Source organism: Mchenga conophoros, linkage group LG11 (genome assembly GCF_057382185.1).
Source record: "Mchenga conophoros isolate Kocher_MC1m ecotype Shallow Benthic linkage group LG11, M_conophoros_male_GT1.1, whole genome shotgun sequence".
NCBI lineage: Eukaryota > Metazoa > Chordata > Actinopteri > Cichliformes > Cichlidae > Mchenga > Mchenga conophoros.
This window is the reverse complement of record NC_140536.1, coordinates 30,512,813-30,533,203: the sequence shown is the minus strand read 5'-3', so window position 1 is coordinate 30,533,203 and position 20,391 is coordinate 30,512,813. Positions and strand designations below refer to the sequence as shown.

General features: G+C 40.3%; 2 protein-coding genes across 2 annotated transcripts; both read left to right on the top strand.

Moving 5' to 3' along the window:
• Positions 1-468: 468 nt before the first annotated feature.
• On the top strand, positions 469-5,657 carry LOC146564557 (chemerin-like receptor 1). The gene is made up of 2 exons (XM_085290385.1): positions 469-508; positions 4,130-5,657. The coding sequence occupies exons 1-2, from the start codon at positions 499-501 to the stop codon at positions 5,206-5,208; spliced, it is 1,089 nt and encodes a 362-aa protein (XP_085146511.1). The 5' UTR covers positions 469-498; the 3' UTR covers positions 5,209-5,657.
• Positions 5,658-17,718: 12,061 nt separating this feature from the next.
• On the top strand, positions 17,719-19,448 carry LOC146564556 (chemerin-like receptor 1). Its single transcript, XM_085290383.1, has 2 exons — positions 17,719-17,808; positions 17,909-19,448. The coding sequence occupies exons 1-2, from the start codon at positions 17,799-17,801 to the stop codon at positions 18,982-18,984; spliced, it is 1,086 nt and encodes a 361-aa protein (XP_085146509.1). The 5' UTR covers positions 17,719-17,798; the 3' UTR covers positions 18,985-19,448.
• The last annotated feature ends 943 nt before the right edge of the window (positions 19,449-20,391 follow it).

The following is a 20,391-nucleotide window of genomic DNA, read 5'->3' as shown; positions in this document are numbered from 1 at the left end:
TGTACTACTTTTACTGACAATTAATAATAGTCTGCAAAACAGCTACTGCACTGCTGTTGGGTTAATCTGTGAAACATATACTCAGACAGCTAGTGAGTGTTTGATAGGTCAAAGAGTTGTAAAAGTGTATGAGGAAGTTTAAAATTTAGCATAATATAGCAGAAAAAAATACACTTAACCACAAGCAATTACTCTTATACAATGAAATATGCAAAATACAAATACAACACACTGCAATAAATACTAATCTAGTAAGACGTGTAACCTTTTAAAAGTAATCAAAAAATATTCATTTAGGTTCACCAAATGTCATGCACTCCTCTGTTGCTTCATCAGTGTATATTGAGGCATTTCTGTTATTTTGTCTATTCATTTCTCTGTGTGAGTATTGCCTCATCTGCAGCAACTCAGAGGGAGGAGTAATCGAAGATAGAGAGCAAGTATAAGCAGCAACAGATAGAGATCAATTTAGAATAACGTCTGTCAGCTAAAAGAAACATGAGTGGGGGTAAGATGATTTACTTTAAATATAAAATGTATTAGCATTGAATGCTGATATGAATTCCTGCTAAAGTTATTTAGATGAGCATGCATGCCTGTTATCATTTCTGATTACAACATAAATTAAGTTAAACAAATTCAAAATTTCAGCTTGCATAAAGTACTTGACATAATCTAGTAGCATATTGGAAGTAAGGGTTGCATAGTGGATATATATATATATATATATATATATATATATATATATATACACACACACACACACACACACACACACACACACACACACACACACACACTCACTACCGATCAAAAGTTGTAGAACACCCCAATTTTTCCAGTTATTTATTGCGGTTCAGTTCAGATCAAGCTTGAAGTGGTACATAGCTAAATGGTTGACTGCCATGGGTTAAAAAAAGGTAAGGTTACCTAAAACTGAGAAGTAATGTATATTTTAAAATTACACAAAAAGACCTGTTTCAGCAAACACAAAATGAGTTAACAATTTAAAGCTGTTCTGCAGGAATGGAGGTTGTCATGCCTTGAAAGCTGGTACTACTAATTCCTACAGGTGTTCCAACTTTTTTGGAGTACTTACAACCCCCTTTGTCTGCATAAAAGCAGTGTTGGAACACACTGTGGTACCATAACCTCGTGAACATCAGTTGAACAATATTGTACTGCAGAAAGTAGTGTGTTGCTACAAAAATTGTGGAAAAAAAGGCAATTAGCAACGGAAGAGTGACTGACCCTTGTAACACTTAAAAATGTAGGTCTTTCCTACAAAGAAATTGCAAAGAAAGTCTAGGTGTCAGTGAGTACTTTTTCTTTCACCATCAAAAGGCACTCAGAAACTGGGGAAACTCTGACAGGAAGAGGTTTGGCACAGAGAGTTAACAGCTTGCGTGATAAACAGCTCACACAGCAACAGCTTTAAGCACAGCTTAATATTAGTCTCAGTTTTAACTTTAAGGAGAATACTTCCAGCTGCAGATTTGACAGGATGAATTGCAGCAAGAAAGCCATTGCAAAGATGTCAGAATAAGACAAAGAGGCTTGGCCATGAAACACTACCACTGGACTACTGAATACTGGAAGAAGGTATTATGGACTGATGAATCAAAATTCGAAATCTTTATTCATCACGCAGGATCTTTGTACGCCGTCAAGAAGGCGAAGTGGTGGTTCCACAGTGTGTGGCATTAATGTCAAACATGGAGGAGGAAGTGTGAAGGTCTGGGTGTTTTGCTGGATTGAGGGTCAGTGACTTGTACAGAGTGAGAGGCACCCTGAACAAAAATGGCTACCACAACATTCTCCATCACCATGCAATACCCTCTGGTATGTGCCTAGTTGGTCAGGGGTTCATCCTACAGCAAGATAATGACCCAAAACATAAGTCCAAACTAACTACCTCAGGAAAAAAGAACAAGATGGTAAGCTTGGAAACATGGAGTCGCCAGCACAGTCTCCAGACCATCGAGCCGGTTTGGGATGAACTGGACAGAACAGTGAAAGCAAACTAACCTACAAGTGCCACATGTTTATGGGAAATTCTTTAACAGATATGGGAAGAACTTTCTGAAGAATATTTGATTTCTATTGTAGAAAGAATGCCACGGGTGTGTTCAGCTGTTATATTTGCCAAAGGTGGCTGCTTTGATGAGTCAAAGGTTTAGAAAACATTTTGGTCTATAAATTGATTCCATTATCTGTTTGTTTGTTTTTAACTCCAATTGCTTATTTGTACTATGCTTTCATTTCAGAATGCAATTAGAAATTAAAGTGCATAATTTTTAATAAAAAACTGAAAAAATTGGAGTGTTCTAAAACTTTTGAAGGTATCTATCTATCTATCTATATATATATATATATATATATATATCGCTATATATATAGCGATATATATACAGTGGGGCAAAAAAGTATTTAGTTAGCCACCGATTGTGCAAGTTGCCCCACCTAAAATGATGACAGAGGTCAGTAATTTGCACCAGAGGTACACTTCAACTGTGAGAGACAGAATGTGAAAAAAAAATCCATGAATCCACATGGTAGGATTTGTAAAGAATTTATTCGTAAATCAGGGTGGAAAATAAGTATTTGGTCAATAACAAAAATACAACTCAATACTTTGTAACATAACCTTTGTTGGCAACAACATAGGTCAAACGTTTACTATAGGTCTTTACCAGGTTTGCACACACAGTAGCTGGTATTTTGGCCCATTCCTCCATGCAGATCTTCTCGAGAGCAGTGATGTTTTGGGGCTGTCGCCGAGCAACACGGACTTTCAACTCCCGCCACAGATTTTCTATGGGGTTGAGGTCTGGAGACTGGCTAGGCCACTCCAGGACTTTCAAATGCTTCTTACGGAGCCACTCCTTTGTTACCCGGGCGGTGTGTTTTGGATCATTGTCATGTTGGAAGACCCAGCCTCGTTTCATCTTCAAAGTTCTCACTGATGGAAGGAGGTTTTGGCTCAAACTCTCACGATACATGGCCCCATTCATTCTGTCCTTAACACGGATCAGTCGTCCTGTCCCCTTGGCAGAAAAACAGCCCCATAGCATGATGTTTCCACCCCCATGCTTCACAGTAGGTATGGTGTTCTTGGGATGCAACTCAGTATTCTTCTTCCTCCAAACACGACGAGTTGAGTTTATACCAAAAAGTTCTACTTTGGTTTCATCTGACCACATGACATTCTCCCAATCCTCTGCTGTATCATCCATGTGCTCTCTGGCAAACTTCAGACGGGCCTGGACATGCACTGGCTTCAGCAGCGGAACACGTCTGGCACTGCGGGATTTGATTCCCTGCCGTTGTAGTGTGTTACTGATGGTGACCTTTGTTACTTTGGTCCCAGCTCTCTGCAGGTCATTCACCAGGTCCCCCCGTGTGGTTCTGGGATCTTTGCTCACCGTTCTCATGATCATTTTGACCCCACGGGATGAGATCTTGCGTGGAGCCCCAGATCGAGGGAGATTATCAGTGGTCTTGTATGTCTTCCATTTTCTGATGATTGCTCCCACAGTTGATTTTTTCACACCAAGCTGCTTGCCTATTGTAGATTCACTCTTCCCAGTCTGGTGCAGGTCTACAATACTTTTCCTGGTGTCCTTCGAAAGCTCTTTGGTCTTGGCCATGGCGGAGTTTGGAGTCTGACTGTTTGGGGCTGTGGACAGGTGTCTTTTATACAGATGATGAGTTCAAACAGGTGCCATTCATACAGGTAACGAGTGGGGGACAGAAAAGCTTCTTACAGAAGATGTTACAGGTCTGTGAGAGCCAGAGATTTTCCTTGTTTGAGGTGACCAAATACTTATTTTCCACCCTAATTTACGAATAAATTCTTTACAAATCCTACCATGTGAATTCATGGATTTTTTTTTCACATTCTGTCTCTCACAGTTGAAGTGTACCTCTGGTGCAAATTACTGACCTCTGTCATCATTTTAAGTGGGGGAACTTGCACAATCGGTGGCTGACTAAATACTTTTTTGCCCCACTGTATAGTGCACGTAATCAAATATTATTTTTTGTTCTTTTGCCCTATTTTTCTGTGTATGATGTATAATGTGTTAAATAATAATCTTTCTTAAAATACTTTCCTTCTTGTTTTCAGGTAACATCAGTTTCAATGCAACTCAGTCACCTGAACAAGATGCAGCTTCCAGACACATACAAACAGCCTCTATTGTCATCTACTGTATGATAGTTATAGCTGGAACTTTGGGCAATGCTCTGGTTATCTATGTGACGGGCTTCAAAATGAAGAAAACAGTTGACTCAGTTTGGTTTCTCAACCTGGCCATAGCTGACTTCCTCTTCACAGGCTTCCTGATTTTCTCGATCATTTCTCTCTCTCAGAGTCACCAGTGGCCTTTTGGACAATTCATGTGCAAGCTCAACAGTTTTTTGAGTTTAGTCAACATGTTTGCCAGTGTCTTCATTTTAACAGCCATGAGTTTGGATCGTTGTTTGTCCATCTGGGTGGTGGTGTGGGCACACAACAAGCGCACAGTCTGCAAAGCTCAGCTCATATGTGTTGGTATCTGGGTGATTGCTGCGGTCTGCAGCACTCCTTATGCAACTTTTCGCACTGTTGTGGAATACAATGGGGTATATTACTGTGGTTATTCTATGACACATGAACAGCAATGGAGTCTCCACATTTTTCGCTTTCTTATGGGCTTTGTGATCCCATTCCTGGTCATATTTGTGTCTTATGTGGCCATAGGCATACGTGCAATGCGCATGTCAAGAACAAGGAGACGCAGATCTCGCCGAATCATTTTCTCCATCATTTTTGCATTCTTCATCTGTTGGTTGCCCTTCCATGTTTGCAATTTTATAGAATTAAAGGCTGTGACTAACCCTAAAACCTTGCCCATTGTTAGAATCGTGGGTTCTCTGACTTTGAGTCTGGCTTTTCTGAACAGCTGCTTGAACCCCATCCTTTATGTTTTCATGTGTGAAGAATTCATGAAGAAGCTTCAGCAGTCTGTATGTTTTGTACTCGAAAGTGCTCTGGCAGAGGACCATTTATCGTTTATGTCCACTCGCTCTGTGTCATCAACCTTTTCAAGGATTTCCCAAAAGTCAGAAGCTGCTGCAACTTTGGAGAAGATCGACCCAGCTGCTTTTGAATCCTGCACAGAAAGCAAAGTAGTCATCACTGAGGAGACACCAAACCCCGAATAAAAACTTACCGTTGGCAATGTAAATTTGAATTAATTTTTTAATGTAAAATTTAATCTCAGGATGAATCAGATTGTAAATTTGTGCAAAAAAATCTAAAATGTTTTGTTGTTTTGTTTTTGTGACCCCTACTGTTTTCTTTAGATTTTTCTAACTATTCCAGGGGAAATCTCACTATGCTCCATGCAGTAGTAAGAAAACTAAACTAGCCATTATAATAGAAAACCTATGAAGCTTTGAATTGTGGTATTTAATTTGTTAAAAATGAATTATGTAATCCATACAGTCATATTAACATTTTTGATTGAAGAACAGCTTTATATTTGTGTATATGAGTTTCTAATGCTCTAGATTATTTCATGTTTTTTAATATCAGCATCCACTGAACGGGGTATTAATTATGCACATAATTAACCAGAATAATTGTCTCATTTCTTTAAAAATTCGTAATAAACCATACCTTACAGATTTTATATTGTTATCAATCTCAAAACCCACAGTAGCCATTTGTTGTCTTATCTCTGTGTTCTGTAGCAATTTAAAATTAAATGGTCCAAAGTCGTCTTCATCACAGTGTAGCAGAGGTGGGACCAAGTCACTGTTTTGCAAGTCTCAAGTAAGTCTCAAGTCTTTATCCTCAAGTCTCAAGTCAAGTCTCAAGTAATGTCAGGCAAGTCAGAGTCGAGTCTTAAGTCACTGGTGTAAAAGTCAGAGTAAAGTCACAAGTCTGAAACTTTGAATTTCAAGTCCTTTAGAGTCCTAAAAAAAACAAAAAAAGAATGTTGCAGTTATATGCTAAATGTAAATATTAGAACATGTAATTTTTAAATCTGTATTTTTCTCAACACATGACGAAATAGTGAACTTGGAAAATATACACAAATTGTGAAATTGCACCTCTATAAAATGCAGCTCAATTAAACTTAGCTCCAAGAATAATTTTCACCGACAGTTCTGAGATAAGCTGCATGTTAGTCTTGGATGCGCTTGTAGGACGGGCTTTAAAATCGGATGACAAAAATATCATACACATTAAAAAAAACTGTATCACCAATGTAGCCTGGACAACATTTGCTAGTTAGATGAAGTCAGCTATCTCATCGTAGCAAAAGAGAAGGACCACCTACTGTTCTTTATGCAACTTCAACTGTCGGAGAAAATTGGAAGTTGTTCCATCTCTGTCTGTGATTCTCTTCTTGCATGTTTTGCATATTGCATTTCGGTTTTTTGTTGACTACTTCATAGTTTATGTACCTGAAAAAAATAACTCCTTGCAGCATTTTTGAGGGTTTTTTTTTTTCCTTTTCTTTTTTTAAAAAATCTGGTTAATTTGATTGGCTGTGCTACAGCTCACGCACACATACGTACAGAGTGTGGTTTGAATAAATGATGCACACTTTCTATATAATATGCGTGTTAAATTTTATATTTGGGGTGAAATATCAAGTCTTTTCAAGTAAACCGGATCAAGTCCAATTCGAGTCCCAGGTCATTGGTGTAAAAGTCCAAGTCAAGTCACAAGTCTTAGAACATTTTTTCAAGTCAAGTCTAAAGTCATAAAATTAATGACTAGAGTCTGGCTCGAGTCCAAGTCATGTGACTCGAGTCCACACCTCTGCAGTGTAGCATGGGGCATTTCTTTGTTGTAACATAAAAGCACCACTGATCCACTGCTCTGACAGGAAGTTGCCCAACAGAGATAAGTTTTCAGATATAACTTTGTCATAGATATTTTTAACAATTTGAGAATGTTCTTCTTCACTCGCATATTTATACTGTGTTAAACCTCCATTATTATTGTCATTAATTATACTATAAATTTGTTTTGGACATTGATTCTGATTCTAATTTCTGTTAAGATATTGCCATTGCTCAAGGATATCTCCAAAAAGGAGTTTGTAGTATATAGCTTTCCCTTTCAATTAGCCCCACAGGGCCTTGTTCTTGTTTGTTTTCCTGCTCACACAAGCACTACACACATTTTTGATAAAAGAGATTTTCAATTCAAAGGTCAGGCACACTGTTCACCTTTTTGTTACCTCACGATTTGTTCCCCATATCAGTTTAACGCATAATTTATTGAGAACCACCTGATACATTGTGGGTTTTGACAGTGTCCACTTTCTGTCACGGCAGGCAGGAGTGAAGAACCCAAATGCAGACTCATACACGGAAGCGAAACTTAAAGTCAAAAAGCAGCTTTATTGCTGGCACTAGTAAACACAGAACTGAACTAAACAATACTACGAACAGAACACATAACACATATATGACGGGACGGCGCGACACTGAGCAGACTAAACTAGACACCATATACAGAGGGTAACAGGGGAAAGAGGTAGCAGCAGTTAATTACACATGACAAAAGCTAAACTGAATGTGATGACTGAATGGTAAATGGTAAATGGCCTGCATTTGTACAGCGCTTTTCTAGTCCCTAAGGACCCCAAAGTGCTTCACACTACATTCAGTCATTCACCCATTCACACACACATTCACACACTGGCAATGGCAAGCTACATTGTAGCCACAGCTGCCCTGGGGCGCACTGACAGAGGCGTAGATACAGACTGAAGACTACCAAAGAAAAACAGGAAGCACACAGAGACGCAGACAGACCTAACAGAGGAGGAATCGCAAAAGCAAACCAAGACTAGAAATACAGAATCAAAACCCAAGACACTAACAATGACACATAATAACAAAACCGAGGATAAATAATAATACAAAACCGAAAACACTGGGTCACCGACCCAGGATCGTGACACTTTCCACTAATCCAAATTCCCAGGACTTTCATTTCATCTTTAACCTCCATCCATATTATGGGTATCTTTACTGAGTAAGATGCTCTAACCTGGACATAACCTAGCTAAATAACATAGGGTGCTATTCTCATTACAAATAAGAATAGCACCTAACTTTACAAAATTAACATTTCTATTCTCCTAACAAAACGGTAATGAAAACCTGAAACTTTATATTCTGCCCTCACTCCTACACTGGATACAGTTATGCAGATAGATAAACTCCTCGACAACTGACAGGTGTATTGTCCCTTTTATTGACGCTGCCTTCAATTATCAACAGAGTGAAACTACAAACAGAAGAAATAAGCAATATTCAGTCTATATATTCACACGATAATGCAAATCAGTTGACTAAACTAGCTAACATTGGAAAGAAAGTCAATCTGAATACAGTACACCTTAGGGCTGCACGATTTTGCATAAAATGAGAATCACGATTTTTTGGCTTAGAATTGAGATCACGATTCTCTTTTCCAGTATAAATATTTATTGCACTTATTAACTGCACATCAACTTCGTAACAGTTGAGACTGAACATAAAAACAATAAATAAACATAAAAACAACAAATGTCTCACGTTTTGTTGTTGCTGCAAAATGTTGTACTGCTTGAAATTCCGTCTCCACCGTTGCTCGACACTGCGTGTATAGAGCAGGTAGTGCAACAATAGAAAAATAGTTGCGGGACGGCACTGTGTAGCGTTTGTCTAGGGTGTTGATCATTTTCCTAAATCCCTCGTTTTGCACAGTGTTGATGGGAGCCATATCTTTGGTCAGGTGATAAGTGATAGCCTCCGTAATTTCTTTGTGCCTGCGGGAGTTCAACAGGTATAGGGAAGCGCTGTATAAGGTTCCCGTTATTGATGTTTGGTTGGTTGACCGGGACGGATTTTCTCCTGTCACTTTCTCGTCATCCCTGACGTGCTCTCCGTTGTTTTTTCCCTGCTAATTTTAGCATCACACGGCACAGCTTCTGTATCACGTGGTATAAGGCTCTGCCCATGTCATTTGTTGAGCAGGAAGAGTGAGCGCTTGTTTTCATGCAGAGTACGTCCTGGATCAAAATGCGGTACAATCGTCGTCGTCGTCTTTTTTTTTTTTTTAATCGTTGTCATTTGGAAATGAGATCGCACATAAGTATGAATCGAGATCGCGATTTTCTAACGATTAATCGTGCAGCCCTAGTACACCTTTAACCATAAAAGTGCATAAATAATAGCAAATATAGTTGCATTAACTCTTGTTCAACTTAAATACTCACAAGCGATGCTTTCTGTAAAACAACGAAGAGGATGGATGCAGATGTTTATCCGAACAACATGCTGAGTCAGTCTTTTCTCAAAGTGTGCTGCATTACTAACGCTACAGCTAATAACAAACAAATCTTGGCATGAAAGAACTGTAGTGACTCTTGCTGGTGGGAAGAAGAACTACACCAGCACACTTTACATTTTATAACTATTTTACTGCACTATTTAATGTATGACCTTGTCTGGGGTACTTCTTCGTATGCTAAAGTAGGCTGTCCTAATTTGTGGTAAGTAAACATTAGCTTTTGTGTTCTCATTCTGAAAGGATACTTTTTCCTCTCGGTCACTGCATTAAGTCTCAAGTTGGGGCATGTGTTCTGTGTCTTTATTGTTCTCTTGTGTCTCTGTATCCTCTTCATGTTGGTTGCTCTAGTATCACTGTTCCACTCTCTGGATTGAACTCTGACGCCTCTGTCCACCATGGCTGTTTAAAATGTTCCCCCTGTTCTGTCGGAGGTCCTCTGATTCCTCTCTATTCATCCTCATCCTCTGAACTGTGCTCTTGTGTTCCTGTTGTTTTTCTGTTTTTGCTTTCTCAGTTCTGCATGTCAGTTGAATTTTTCCACTGGCAAGAAGTCACACGACTGCAGGAGGTTCCTGTGGACAACCCTGATATGCCCCTTGACATTCTCTGGCTTGATTTCATATACTGGGCTATCCTTATGTTTCCTGTGTGTCACCCAAAACACCTAGCCCTCCCAGAATGATCTCAATTTCCCTGGTCCTCTATCTTCTCACTGAAATTTCAGACCAGTAATCTGCACTATGGGTATAGCTCCGTACCAAGTGTTTTGCTGCCATAGAAAATTTTCCCTGATCAACTTTCCTTATAGGCTGTTGCTGAGGCCAGTTTGTAACCATTCTTCATGCAAGCCTTCCACTTCTCAGTATAGTCTTGATGGGAAGGGCTTTGGGCTTTAGCTGTGAGACCAAAAACCATCTGAATAGGGAGTCTGGTGTTTCGCCAAAACAAGAGGAAGTAAGCAGTAACTTGTAAGCACCAACAGTAAGCAACCTGGCCTCACTGCGCATACAGTTATAAGCATGGACCGCCTTTACCACAGATGCTTTCCAATCTGCTTTTGCTCCATCTGCAAGGTTGCAAAGCATGGCCAGCAGTATTCTACTAAATCTTTCTACCTGGCCATTTCCCCAGGGGTGGTATAGTGTGGTTCTGGATCTCTTAACTCAACTGTATTCTTACAGCTTGGCAAAGAGTTTGTTTACAAACTCTCTTTCCTGGTCCTGATGGAGCCGTATTGGAAACCAAAATTCAAGATGAAATCTCCAAATATTTTTTCTACAGCTGTTTTGGCACTTTTATTTCTGCAGGGGTTAGTCTGAGCAAATTACGTAAAGTGGTCCATTGCCACGAGGATATATTCATACCCTCCCTTACATTTCTCTAGATGCAATTAAAAAAAAGAAAATGAAGGTTTTCGATTGCCCTAGTCAAAGTCTGGACTTAGATACGATCGAGATTTTTCGGCTCAGTCAGTCATGCTCAGAAATACTTATAGTTCTTGGTGTCAAGGACTTCACAGCCAGTTATTACTTTTTTACACAGGACTAGGTTGGTTTATTTGGTTTATTTCCCCCTTAAAAATTAAAATCATAAAAAATGATTTCCTCACATTGTCTTTATGTAATATTAAAATTTATTTAACGATCTGAAATATGTGTGGCAAATGTGCAAATGTTAAGACATCAAAAATACTTTTTAACAGCACTGAAGATGATCAATCACAGATCCTACTTAAGGTGTGGGTGGGCAGTCATTCATCGCTGGAATGTTGATTTACATAGTTAGTGAAACCCTGGCTCTTAAAGTCAGTTGTCTTCTCAGGTGTCCTCCGAGTAATCTCCCAGTAATCTTCCGTGTGTGCAGGTTGCGGCTCCCCTCGTTGTCGCATCCTGGAGTGTAACGGTGTGTTCACACCGAACGCAATAGACGCGAACAGAGCGTCAGGTTTACATGTAAAGTCAATGGAAAAGCGCGATGACCCGCGATTGCGGCTAACGCGAAAATTCGGAAGCAGATTTGCGTCGCGAAAACGCCTGAAACGCGCGTCAGTCTACCGCGTTTGGAGCGTTTGACTCGCGAAAAAAAACATGCGCGTGAGTTTTTGTGTTGCATTTTGTGCATACGCGCGTTACACGTCTACCGCTCGAGTTGGAAAGATCTGAACTCCAGCGTCAAATCGCGCCGCGACAACCAATCAGGAGCCTGGTGACGTGGCTGTGACCTAGGTCAAAAGGGCAGATCCAGCCAAAGCCCTTCATTCTTCAATGGAAGGAAGGCTAATCAACGCCATAGCAAACAACCCGGAGCTGTACGACACCAGCTGCTTTCTGTACCGAGACAGGAATATAAAGGACCGAGCTTGGAGGAAGATATGTAAAGAGATCGGGCAACCTGGTAAGTTCATTCATTTCTCTTTTGAAAGTTTTCACTGACCCGGGGAAGCCGCAAAAAAGCTAGCAAGCCACCGCTATTTTCCCACTGACGTACAAATACCGTTCTGCTTTTATGCATGTTGTCATATAGGAATATATTTTGTTTATTAATAAACAGCACACAGTGGTCCCGCTGTTCATCCGTCACTGCTTCGCTTTTTCGCTGATTTTCTTTTTCTTTTCTTTTTTTTTGCAGCATTGCATTCTGCAGCCTGATTGACAAATCTCCTTCGTGTCGTGTCTCCTGCGCTTGCCAAATTTATCATGTTTGGTTTTGATAACCATCACGTCCAATAGAAAAAACAGCACAAAAATACCCATAACTATGACCCTCATTTGGAAATAGACATCCTGCACCGCGAGGGAAAAAGGCGCACGAAAGTGGCAGGCAGATGAAGACAAACCGCGGCATAATAATACTTTTACGTTTTGCAATCTACAAAGGTTTGCACTTTGAGAATCAATTGTGAGAACTGTGACCAATGTTCATGTGTGTGGGGAAAACAGTGTATAAAGTGCGTGGCGAGGGGCTAGTTATTCTGAGAACCCCTGCTGCAATAAATGAGGGACCACTGTACATACTTTCTCTGATTATATTCAACCTGTTAACATTTAATACTGTATTGATAGAGCCAACTGATTCTGCAGCAGAGCATCCCCTGTTGCTTCTCCTGGCTGCCCAGTCCCTGAGCTCCTGCTGCTGCACCCACAGGTATGTAGAGCAAGCACTGATACCTTTTTAGTCGGTGGGATTGCCTTGTGATCACCTTTACTAAATATCTACAACCAATCTGATTATATCCTGTTTTTGTTTTGTTTTTTTCAATGTTGAAATTAAAATCTAGTAGCAGCCTTCTCATTTCTTTGTGTTTTGTGCTGTTTTACAGGCCCACAGGGGAGGACGGCTCCGAGGCAGATGAGGGACGGGTCCCAGGACGGTCCATCGGCGGTGGAGCTGGCCATCCTGGTGTCCCTGAAGAGATCACACCAGTCTTCAATGGAGCATTTCCTCCTCAGCCTTGTTCCTGCTCTGGAGAGCAGCTGGTCCTTTTTATTCCTGTCTCTCTGTAAATTCTTATATTTTATATATTTATGTTTAATGTTTTTCTGTTTGAGAATTTTAATATTATTTCAAATAAATTTTTATAATGACTAATGTCTCAGTTCTACTACACAGAAAATGTTGGCACACGACTTGACACATGTAGAATTTATTTCATATTATATTAATGACAGAATATACCAATACAGTGGGATGCAAAAGTTTGGGCAACCTTGTTAATAGACATTATTTTCCTGTATAAATCGTTGATTGTTACAATAAAAAAAGTCAGTTAAATATATCATACAGGAGACACACAGTGATATTTGAAAAGTGAAAAGAAGGTTACTGGATTTACAGAAAGTGTGCAATAATTGTTTAAACAAAATCGAGCAGGTGCATAAATTTGGGCACCACAAAAAAAGAAATGAAATAAATATTTAGTGTATATCAATGTGTGTGTCTCCTATATGATATATGGGTGCCTTTGTCTGGACGTGCTTCCCATCCAGAGCTCCACAGCAGAGAGGAAAGTTCCAGCGCTCCTGGAATCCCTCTGTGATGGACCGCCAGTCTCCAGGTGAAGGCACAGCCATGAAGTCGTCCACTAGACAGTCCCAGATGGCCGTCGCTACCTGGGGGATGATCTGGCTCACCGTGGACACACCAACTCTGTAACTGAACGCTTGGTCGTGAAGGAGTCCCCGGTGACAAGGAACCTGGACAAAATTGTTCAAAATTAGTATTATGTGTACTGCAGTTACAAAATACATTATTCAAATTCCAAAATACTTTTGTGATGTCAGATTTAAATCACAAAACTTAAATCTTACATAAAACATTTTGTAATTACAAGGATAAAACAGTTGTGTTTTGTTTGTTTAACTTTAACATATCATAATTTGATTGGTAGCAACTTTTGCCACTACAGTGTGCCAATCACGCATAATTCCTAAACATGTCAATCAGGTAGGAATGAAGTTAGACATTAATAGAAATAAAGAGTTGTGTGTTGACATGTAACCCTTTCCTTGCTTAAATCATTAATATTTTTGAAAAATTAATCTGTGATAAGACATATCTTATCAAGATAGAACCATGTAACTAAAGATGAACCAAACTGTTCAGTTTTATATAACTCTGTTTTAATAAAGGATGGTGACCCCTGTTATAGTCTGACAGCTGCAGGGATTATATACAAATATTCAACTATCCCAGAATTAAACCAGGTCTAAATAAAAAAAGGAGTGAGTATCACTACAAAGATTAACCTACAGTGGTCCTAATACCAGTTTGATATCAGCAAACACCGAGAGCATACGTATGACACCACAGCCATGCTATCAATGCAAACACTGATAACAGCATAAATTGAATTAAATCAGGACTTGATGAGACCTTTCGAGTATCACTAGAAATATTATAAACAGTCGTCTCCGTACCACAGTTTGCTATCAGTAAACACCAACGGCATTCATTGATAGCATAGCACATCCATGTTAGCAGTCTATAAACGATAGTTTAGCATATTAGCACAGGTATCAATAAAGGATTACCGTATTAAACACTTTTACTAACCTCAGGCAGACGGACAGGCGCTCTGCAGGTGGGATTGAGCGCCTGTAGTTGGTGTCTAGGCGAGCGATTCTTGGACAAACGCGGGACAGCAGGTCCTCAAACTGGGCGAGGGGAAGACGGCGATATCGCTGAAGTCGGCCGTCATCCAGGCGCAGCTCCTGGAGCAAGTGTTGAAACTCACCAAACTGCTCACGCGTCTGGAGGACCTGATGGACCCAGGTACGGCGAGGACGTCCTTAACGCTGCTGCTCTGCTCTCCACAGTAAATAGAGAAGGGAGACTCTCTCTTCAAACGCTAGCTCAACAGCTGACAAAGATACCGGTCTGGCACAACTTCCTCCCACATCCCTCCCACATTTCCGGTTCACGCGCGTCAAAGTATGCAATTTTGAGGCGCGATGGATTTTTCTTGGACACGCGTTGAGGTGCGAATGTGCACGCGTCAAATTAGGGCCGTTTGGGGCGTTTTCGTTCGCGTCTATCGCGTTCGGGGTGAACACACCGTAAGAGAGCGTGTAAGAGAGGAAGGTGCTGGGGAATAGAATTGTGATGTCATTGTTACACTTCTGGGAGTTGCAGTAGGGATCAATGTTTGTCAATGTTGTCAGTTTATTGGAGATTATGTATCGGAATTTCAGGAGCAGGACCATGCCTCCAAACACGCTCCTTCCGGCTGTCATCTATATAGGTTCCCCCAGTTCTGCAAGCTGATCATTCTCGTTTACGTGCCCCACCCTCCCTCCCTCCTTGTTCTCTATTCTTTAACTTCTTCGCTTCTATTTAGTACATGGAGATCTGCCAGGCCCGGGAGACATCGCCAGTCCCCTTCGAGGCCTTCCCCAAACTGCAGCTTAATTCATGTCAAAGCCATTCACCTTTACCTACTAAAACGCTGTCAAACCTAAAATGAGGACGTGGGCCCAGCTAGTGAATTGTAGTTTCATAGTTAAGTGAAACATTTATTCTTTCAGGTTTAAAGTTGATAGTGAATTTGATGTTGTAAAGTATATTTCAAGTGTGCTGCAGAGGTTCACATGACGTTATGGACTTTGGTCACAAGGTGCCAGAATTCAGAAAGGTGAGGGTTAAGCCGGAAAGATTTTAATACATTACATTGCCAAAAGTATTCTCTGTAAACCCCTAACTCGAGTGACATCGCATTCTTCAAACTATAAGGTTTAATATGAAGCAGGTCCACCCTACAAATCTTCAGGGAAAGCTATCCACAAGGTTTAGGAGTGTGTTTATGGGAAGTTTTGGCCATTCTTCCAGAAGCAGATTTATTAGGATGAGAAATCCTGGCTCACACCAAACTTTACACTTGCTGCAATGCAATCAGACAAGTAGCATTTACCTGGGAACCACCAAACCCAGATTTGTCAGTGGAATTTCCAAATGGAGAGGTGTGATTGGTCACTCCAGAGAACAAGTTGTCATGGTCCTTGTGCCTCGCTGGTCGACTCTCCATTAGGCAACATAGTTGTTTCTGTTTTTTACTCTCTCCCTCCTTCCTCTCCCGCTCTCGCTCTCTGTCTTTCGCCGCAGCGATGCTCATTACGGGCTCCCGCTGCTGGCCCACACACCTGCTCTCATCACCACACCGGTCGCTGATCCCAGCTGATTGCTATTTAAGATGGCGGATCTGCGCTAGTCTTCGCTGAATCGTTGAGCTATCGGCGTCAGTCAAACCTGCAAATCTGAACCTGTGTATCTGTGCGTGTTGTGACTATCCTGCTAACCGGACCTTTTGTGTGTGTAGATCTTTTCTGGAACCTGATTATGGACTACGAGAGGAGTGGCAGTGGAGAAGGAGTTGGAGTTTTGTACAGAAGGTGTGGAGCACCTCTTCCCAACCTGTTTCCCCACAGACCCCTTTCCCCTGCACATTGTGTATATTCACTTGGTGTTGTGTTCACTGTAAATAAATGCACTATCTTTCACCTAAGGAAAACCTGGCCTGTGTGTGAGTCCCTTTAAGAAACCTTATCACAAGTCTTCACTGCTTTAGAATCTAGTGCCAGCCTACTTTACCGCACTGCATCTAATGCTGTCCATTGTGCTCGGTGATCTAAGGCCTGGAAGTAGCTGCTCAGCCATGGAAATTCCATGGAGCTCTCTATGTGCTGTTTTTGAGCTCATCTGGAGCCCATGTGAAGTTTCAACGTCTGCAGCAACTGATTCTGCAGAAAGTGACTTCTACACACCAATTGCCTCAGCATACACTGACCCCACTGTGTGATTTTCCGTTGCCTACAACTTTATGGCTGAGTTGCTGTTGTCCCTTAAACTTTATTATAATACCACAAACAGCTGACTCTGGAATGTTTAGTAATGAGGAAATTTCATGACTGAACTTGTTAGTAGTTTGTAGCATTCTAGTCTGGTACCACACTGGAATTCCCTGAGCTCCTGAAAGCTACACTTTCTTTCACAAATGTTTGCTGAAGCAGTCTGCATGGCTACCTGCTTGATTATATACACTGTTGACATGAAAGTGATCGAAACACCTAAATTCAATGATTTGGATGGGTGAGTGAATACTTTTAGAGAAATAGCATTGATGCATCTTGTCTGTTTCACTTCCACCTTTCTATGAAGCTGTTTGCATTTATCTTGGGTGAAGCTTGAGATGCATAGAGAATAATGATGTCATAATGCTGTGTAAAGTTCTTGGTAAATGTGTATTTGCTTAGGTGAACACTTTTAAGGAGTCACCCGTCCATATTTAACAAGATGATCTATGTTGTGTATTTATTTATTTATCTAATTATTGACCTGTTGGTGCTTTTGTCCTATACTTGCTTAATGCCTATAGGCCACCATCAAAGGCAGGCAGAGGCTTGGAGCCCAATGCCAGACTTTGACATTTAACAATAGTTATCTTAGCTAGTACCTTAGTATGTCTTGCTAGGCACACCAAAGTCTGTTGTTACTGAGTCAGGTGCACCAAACTGGGGGTCAGAGTGGGAAAAGCAGCAGTTGACTGCACTGCCTTGACTTGTTAGTACACATGACTGTTTAAGTTGATCAGTCAGAGACTTCGCACGTTCACACCTCTAATTTCACACCTCTAAAAGGTGTTTCCAGCAATGTTTCCAGGAAAACATTAATAAAATATATGTAACTACAAATAATTTCTCAGTGAAATATGATAACACTCTTAGTGAAATAAATACTGCTCTTCCAAGATTTGTTCAACCTTTCAGTTTAATCATGGAAATATTAAATAATATCCAGCAAATATATCACTCAGCCTTTCCTGCTGCATGAGCATATTCTGAGATGTTTCTCTTCTCTTTTGCATAAACTGAGAGGGAGGAGTAATGGCAGCAAATAAAAGCAGTAAAAGACAGAGACGAGTGTAGATTAAAGACCGACTCTCTCAGCTAAAAGGAACATGGGGTCTGGTGAGAAACTTTCGACATACATTAGCATTTCTTTTAAACTATGTCAGCTAAAAGATAATATGAACTTTTGATAAACTGAATAAAGTGATTTTTGTTTTAGGTAACATTAGTTCGGCTGCAAATCCATCACATGGACTGGAATCAGCTTTGAGACACATACAAACAGCCTCCATTCTCATCTACTGTGTGATATTTATAGTTGGAACTTTGGGCAATGCTCTGGTTATCTATGTGACGGGGTTAAAAATGAAGAAAACAGTCGAGACAGTTTGGTTTCTCAACCTGGCCATAGCTGACTTCCTCTTCACGGCCTTCCTGATTTTCTCGATCATTTCTCTCTCTCAGAGTCACCGATGGCCTTTTGGACAATTCATGTGCAAGCTCAACAACTTTGTCACTTTAGTCAACATGTTTGCCAGCATTTTTACTCTGACAGCTATGAGTGCTGATCGTTGTTTGTCCATCTGGGTGGTGGTGTGGGCACACAACAAGCGCACAGTCTGCAAAGCTCGGCTCATATGTGTTGGTATCTGGGTGACTGCTGCGATCTGCAGCACTCCTTATGCCACTTTTCGCACTGTTGTGGAATACAATGGGGCACATTCCTGTGGTTATTCTATGACACATGAACAGAAATGGAGTCTCCACATTTTTCGCTTTCTTATGGGCTTTGTGATCCCATTCCTGGTCATATTTGTGTCTTATGTGGCCATAGGCATACGTGCAATGCGCATGTCAAGAACAAGGAGACGCAGATCTCGCCGAATCATTTTCTCCATCATTTTTGCATTCTTCATCTGCTGGTTGCCCTTCCATGTTTGCAGTTTTATAGAAATAAAGGCTGTGACTAACCCAGACCTCAGGAACATTGTTAGAATCATGGGTCCTCTGACTGTGAGTCTGGCTTTTCTGAACAGCTGCCTGAACCCCATCCTTTATGTTTTCATGTGTGAAGAATTCATGAAGAAGCTTCGGCAGTCCGTATGTTTTGTACTTGAGAGTGCTCTGGCAGAGGACCACATGTCGTTCTTGTCCACTCGCTCCATGTCAACCTTTTCAAATACTGCCCAAAAGTCAGAAGCTGCTGCAACTTCAAAGAGGACTGACACGGCTGATTTGAAATCCTTCACAGAAAGCAAAGTGATCGTCACTCAGGAGACACCGAGCACTGAATAAGATTTCAACATCAGGTAATTTCAACTGAAAAAAAAAACTTTTTTAATTGTTCGTGTCAAATTGACTGACACAGTGCACTCATGCATAGATATTAAAAAGTGTGTGTTAAATTGTTACTTTGTTATAAATTGTTCTTACTGTTGCAGGGAGTATCTCGCTGTGCTCCCTCCAAGTGTAAGAAAGAAATGTTACGACTTTTCTGATTAGTCACAGTAACAGAAACCCTTTGTGGCTTTGCTTCAGCTTAAAGTTGTGATTATTGATTTACTGATTAAAACAACCAATGTTACATGAAATGTGTTTTTTAAGGGTTTTCAAGATTACATTTGGTAAGATTTCTATTTGTGTACATAACTTTTTCATCTTCGAGCTTGTTAAACCATGTTTATTAGTATCTGCATCTATTACACTGTCAGAGACTCAACATTTATTGGTCTCTATGTATTTTTAACCTGTGAATAAAAACATGCCGATTAAATGCTTTTGTCTGTCTTCATGACAAACCTGACATACACACTGCTTCACCGCTGATCTAACAGGATGTCACAGTGTTCTATATTTGACTTGGAACACACTATGTAAATAACTATGAAGTGCAGGAAATGAACCACAGATTCACTCAGCTAGTTCTAGGTATCTTGCTGCACGCATATACTGTACAGGCCTTTCTCACTCTGGGACTCAATATCAGAGCAGTAGTAATTACACTATTCACTCTAAATGTTCTTACTAAAAAAGTTGCTAAAAGTTTGCCTTTCATGAGGAAAGATATTGAACTGTAAAAGCCATAGTAAATATCAGTAATGTTTGGTTTTCACTAAGGATTTCCAGAGGTAAGCAAGGTTATTTGCCAAGTCAGCATCATCAAAACTTTCTATGATTTATATCCAGTAGATTCTGCAGAACTGTAAAATTATACAATATATTGCTATATATTATACTGATATATTTATCACTTTGCCTACACTACACTGCACTTAACATACATTTCTGAACTGGTCTTCATCATTCGTGTCCTTTCTTCTACTAGCTGCAATTCTAGCAGTATAAAAGGAAGTAAGAAGAAGGAGTGTAAAAACATTTTATATATGTTATAAATCACTCACATCAATCATACACACATTCCTGTGACAATGCAATGCACAGTTCTTCAGTGGTTTTAATGAGGTGTGGCTTTTGATGGATCTTTCAGTCCAGTCCTTGTGTAATTCAGCATTCCTCAGCTATTTTTCCCTGTTTCCCTACCTTAAAAGTGGCTTCTTGACAGCCACCTTGATGAGCCTTCATCATGAGCAGTAGCTGGATCAGCTGAAGGGCCAGATGCATGTCTAATGTTTTGTGTCAATTAAATGCTTGTTTTTTCTCCTAACTCTTAAGGACATGACTTTCAGATACTTTTTGTAGTAC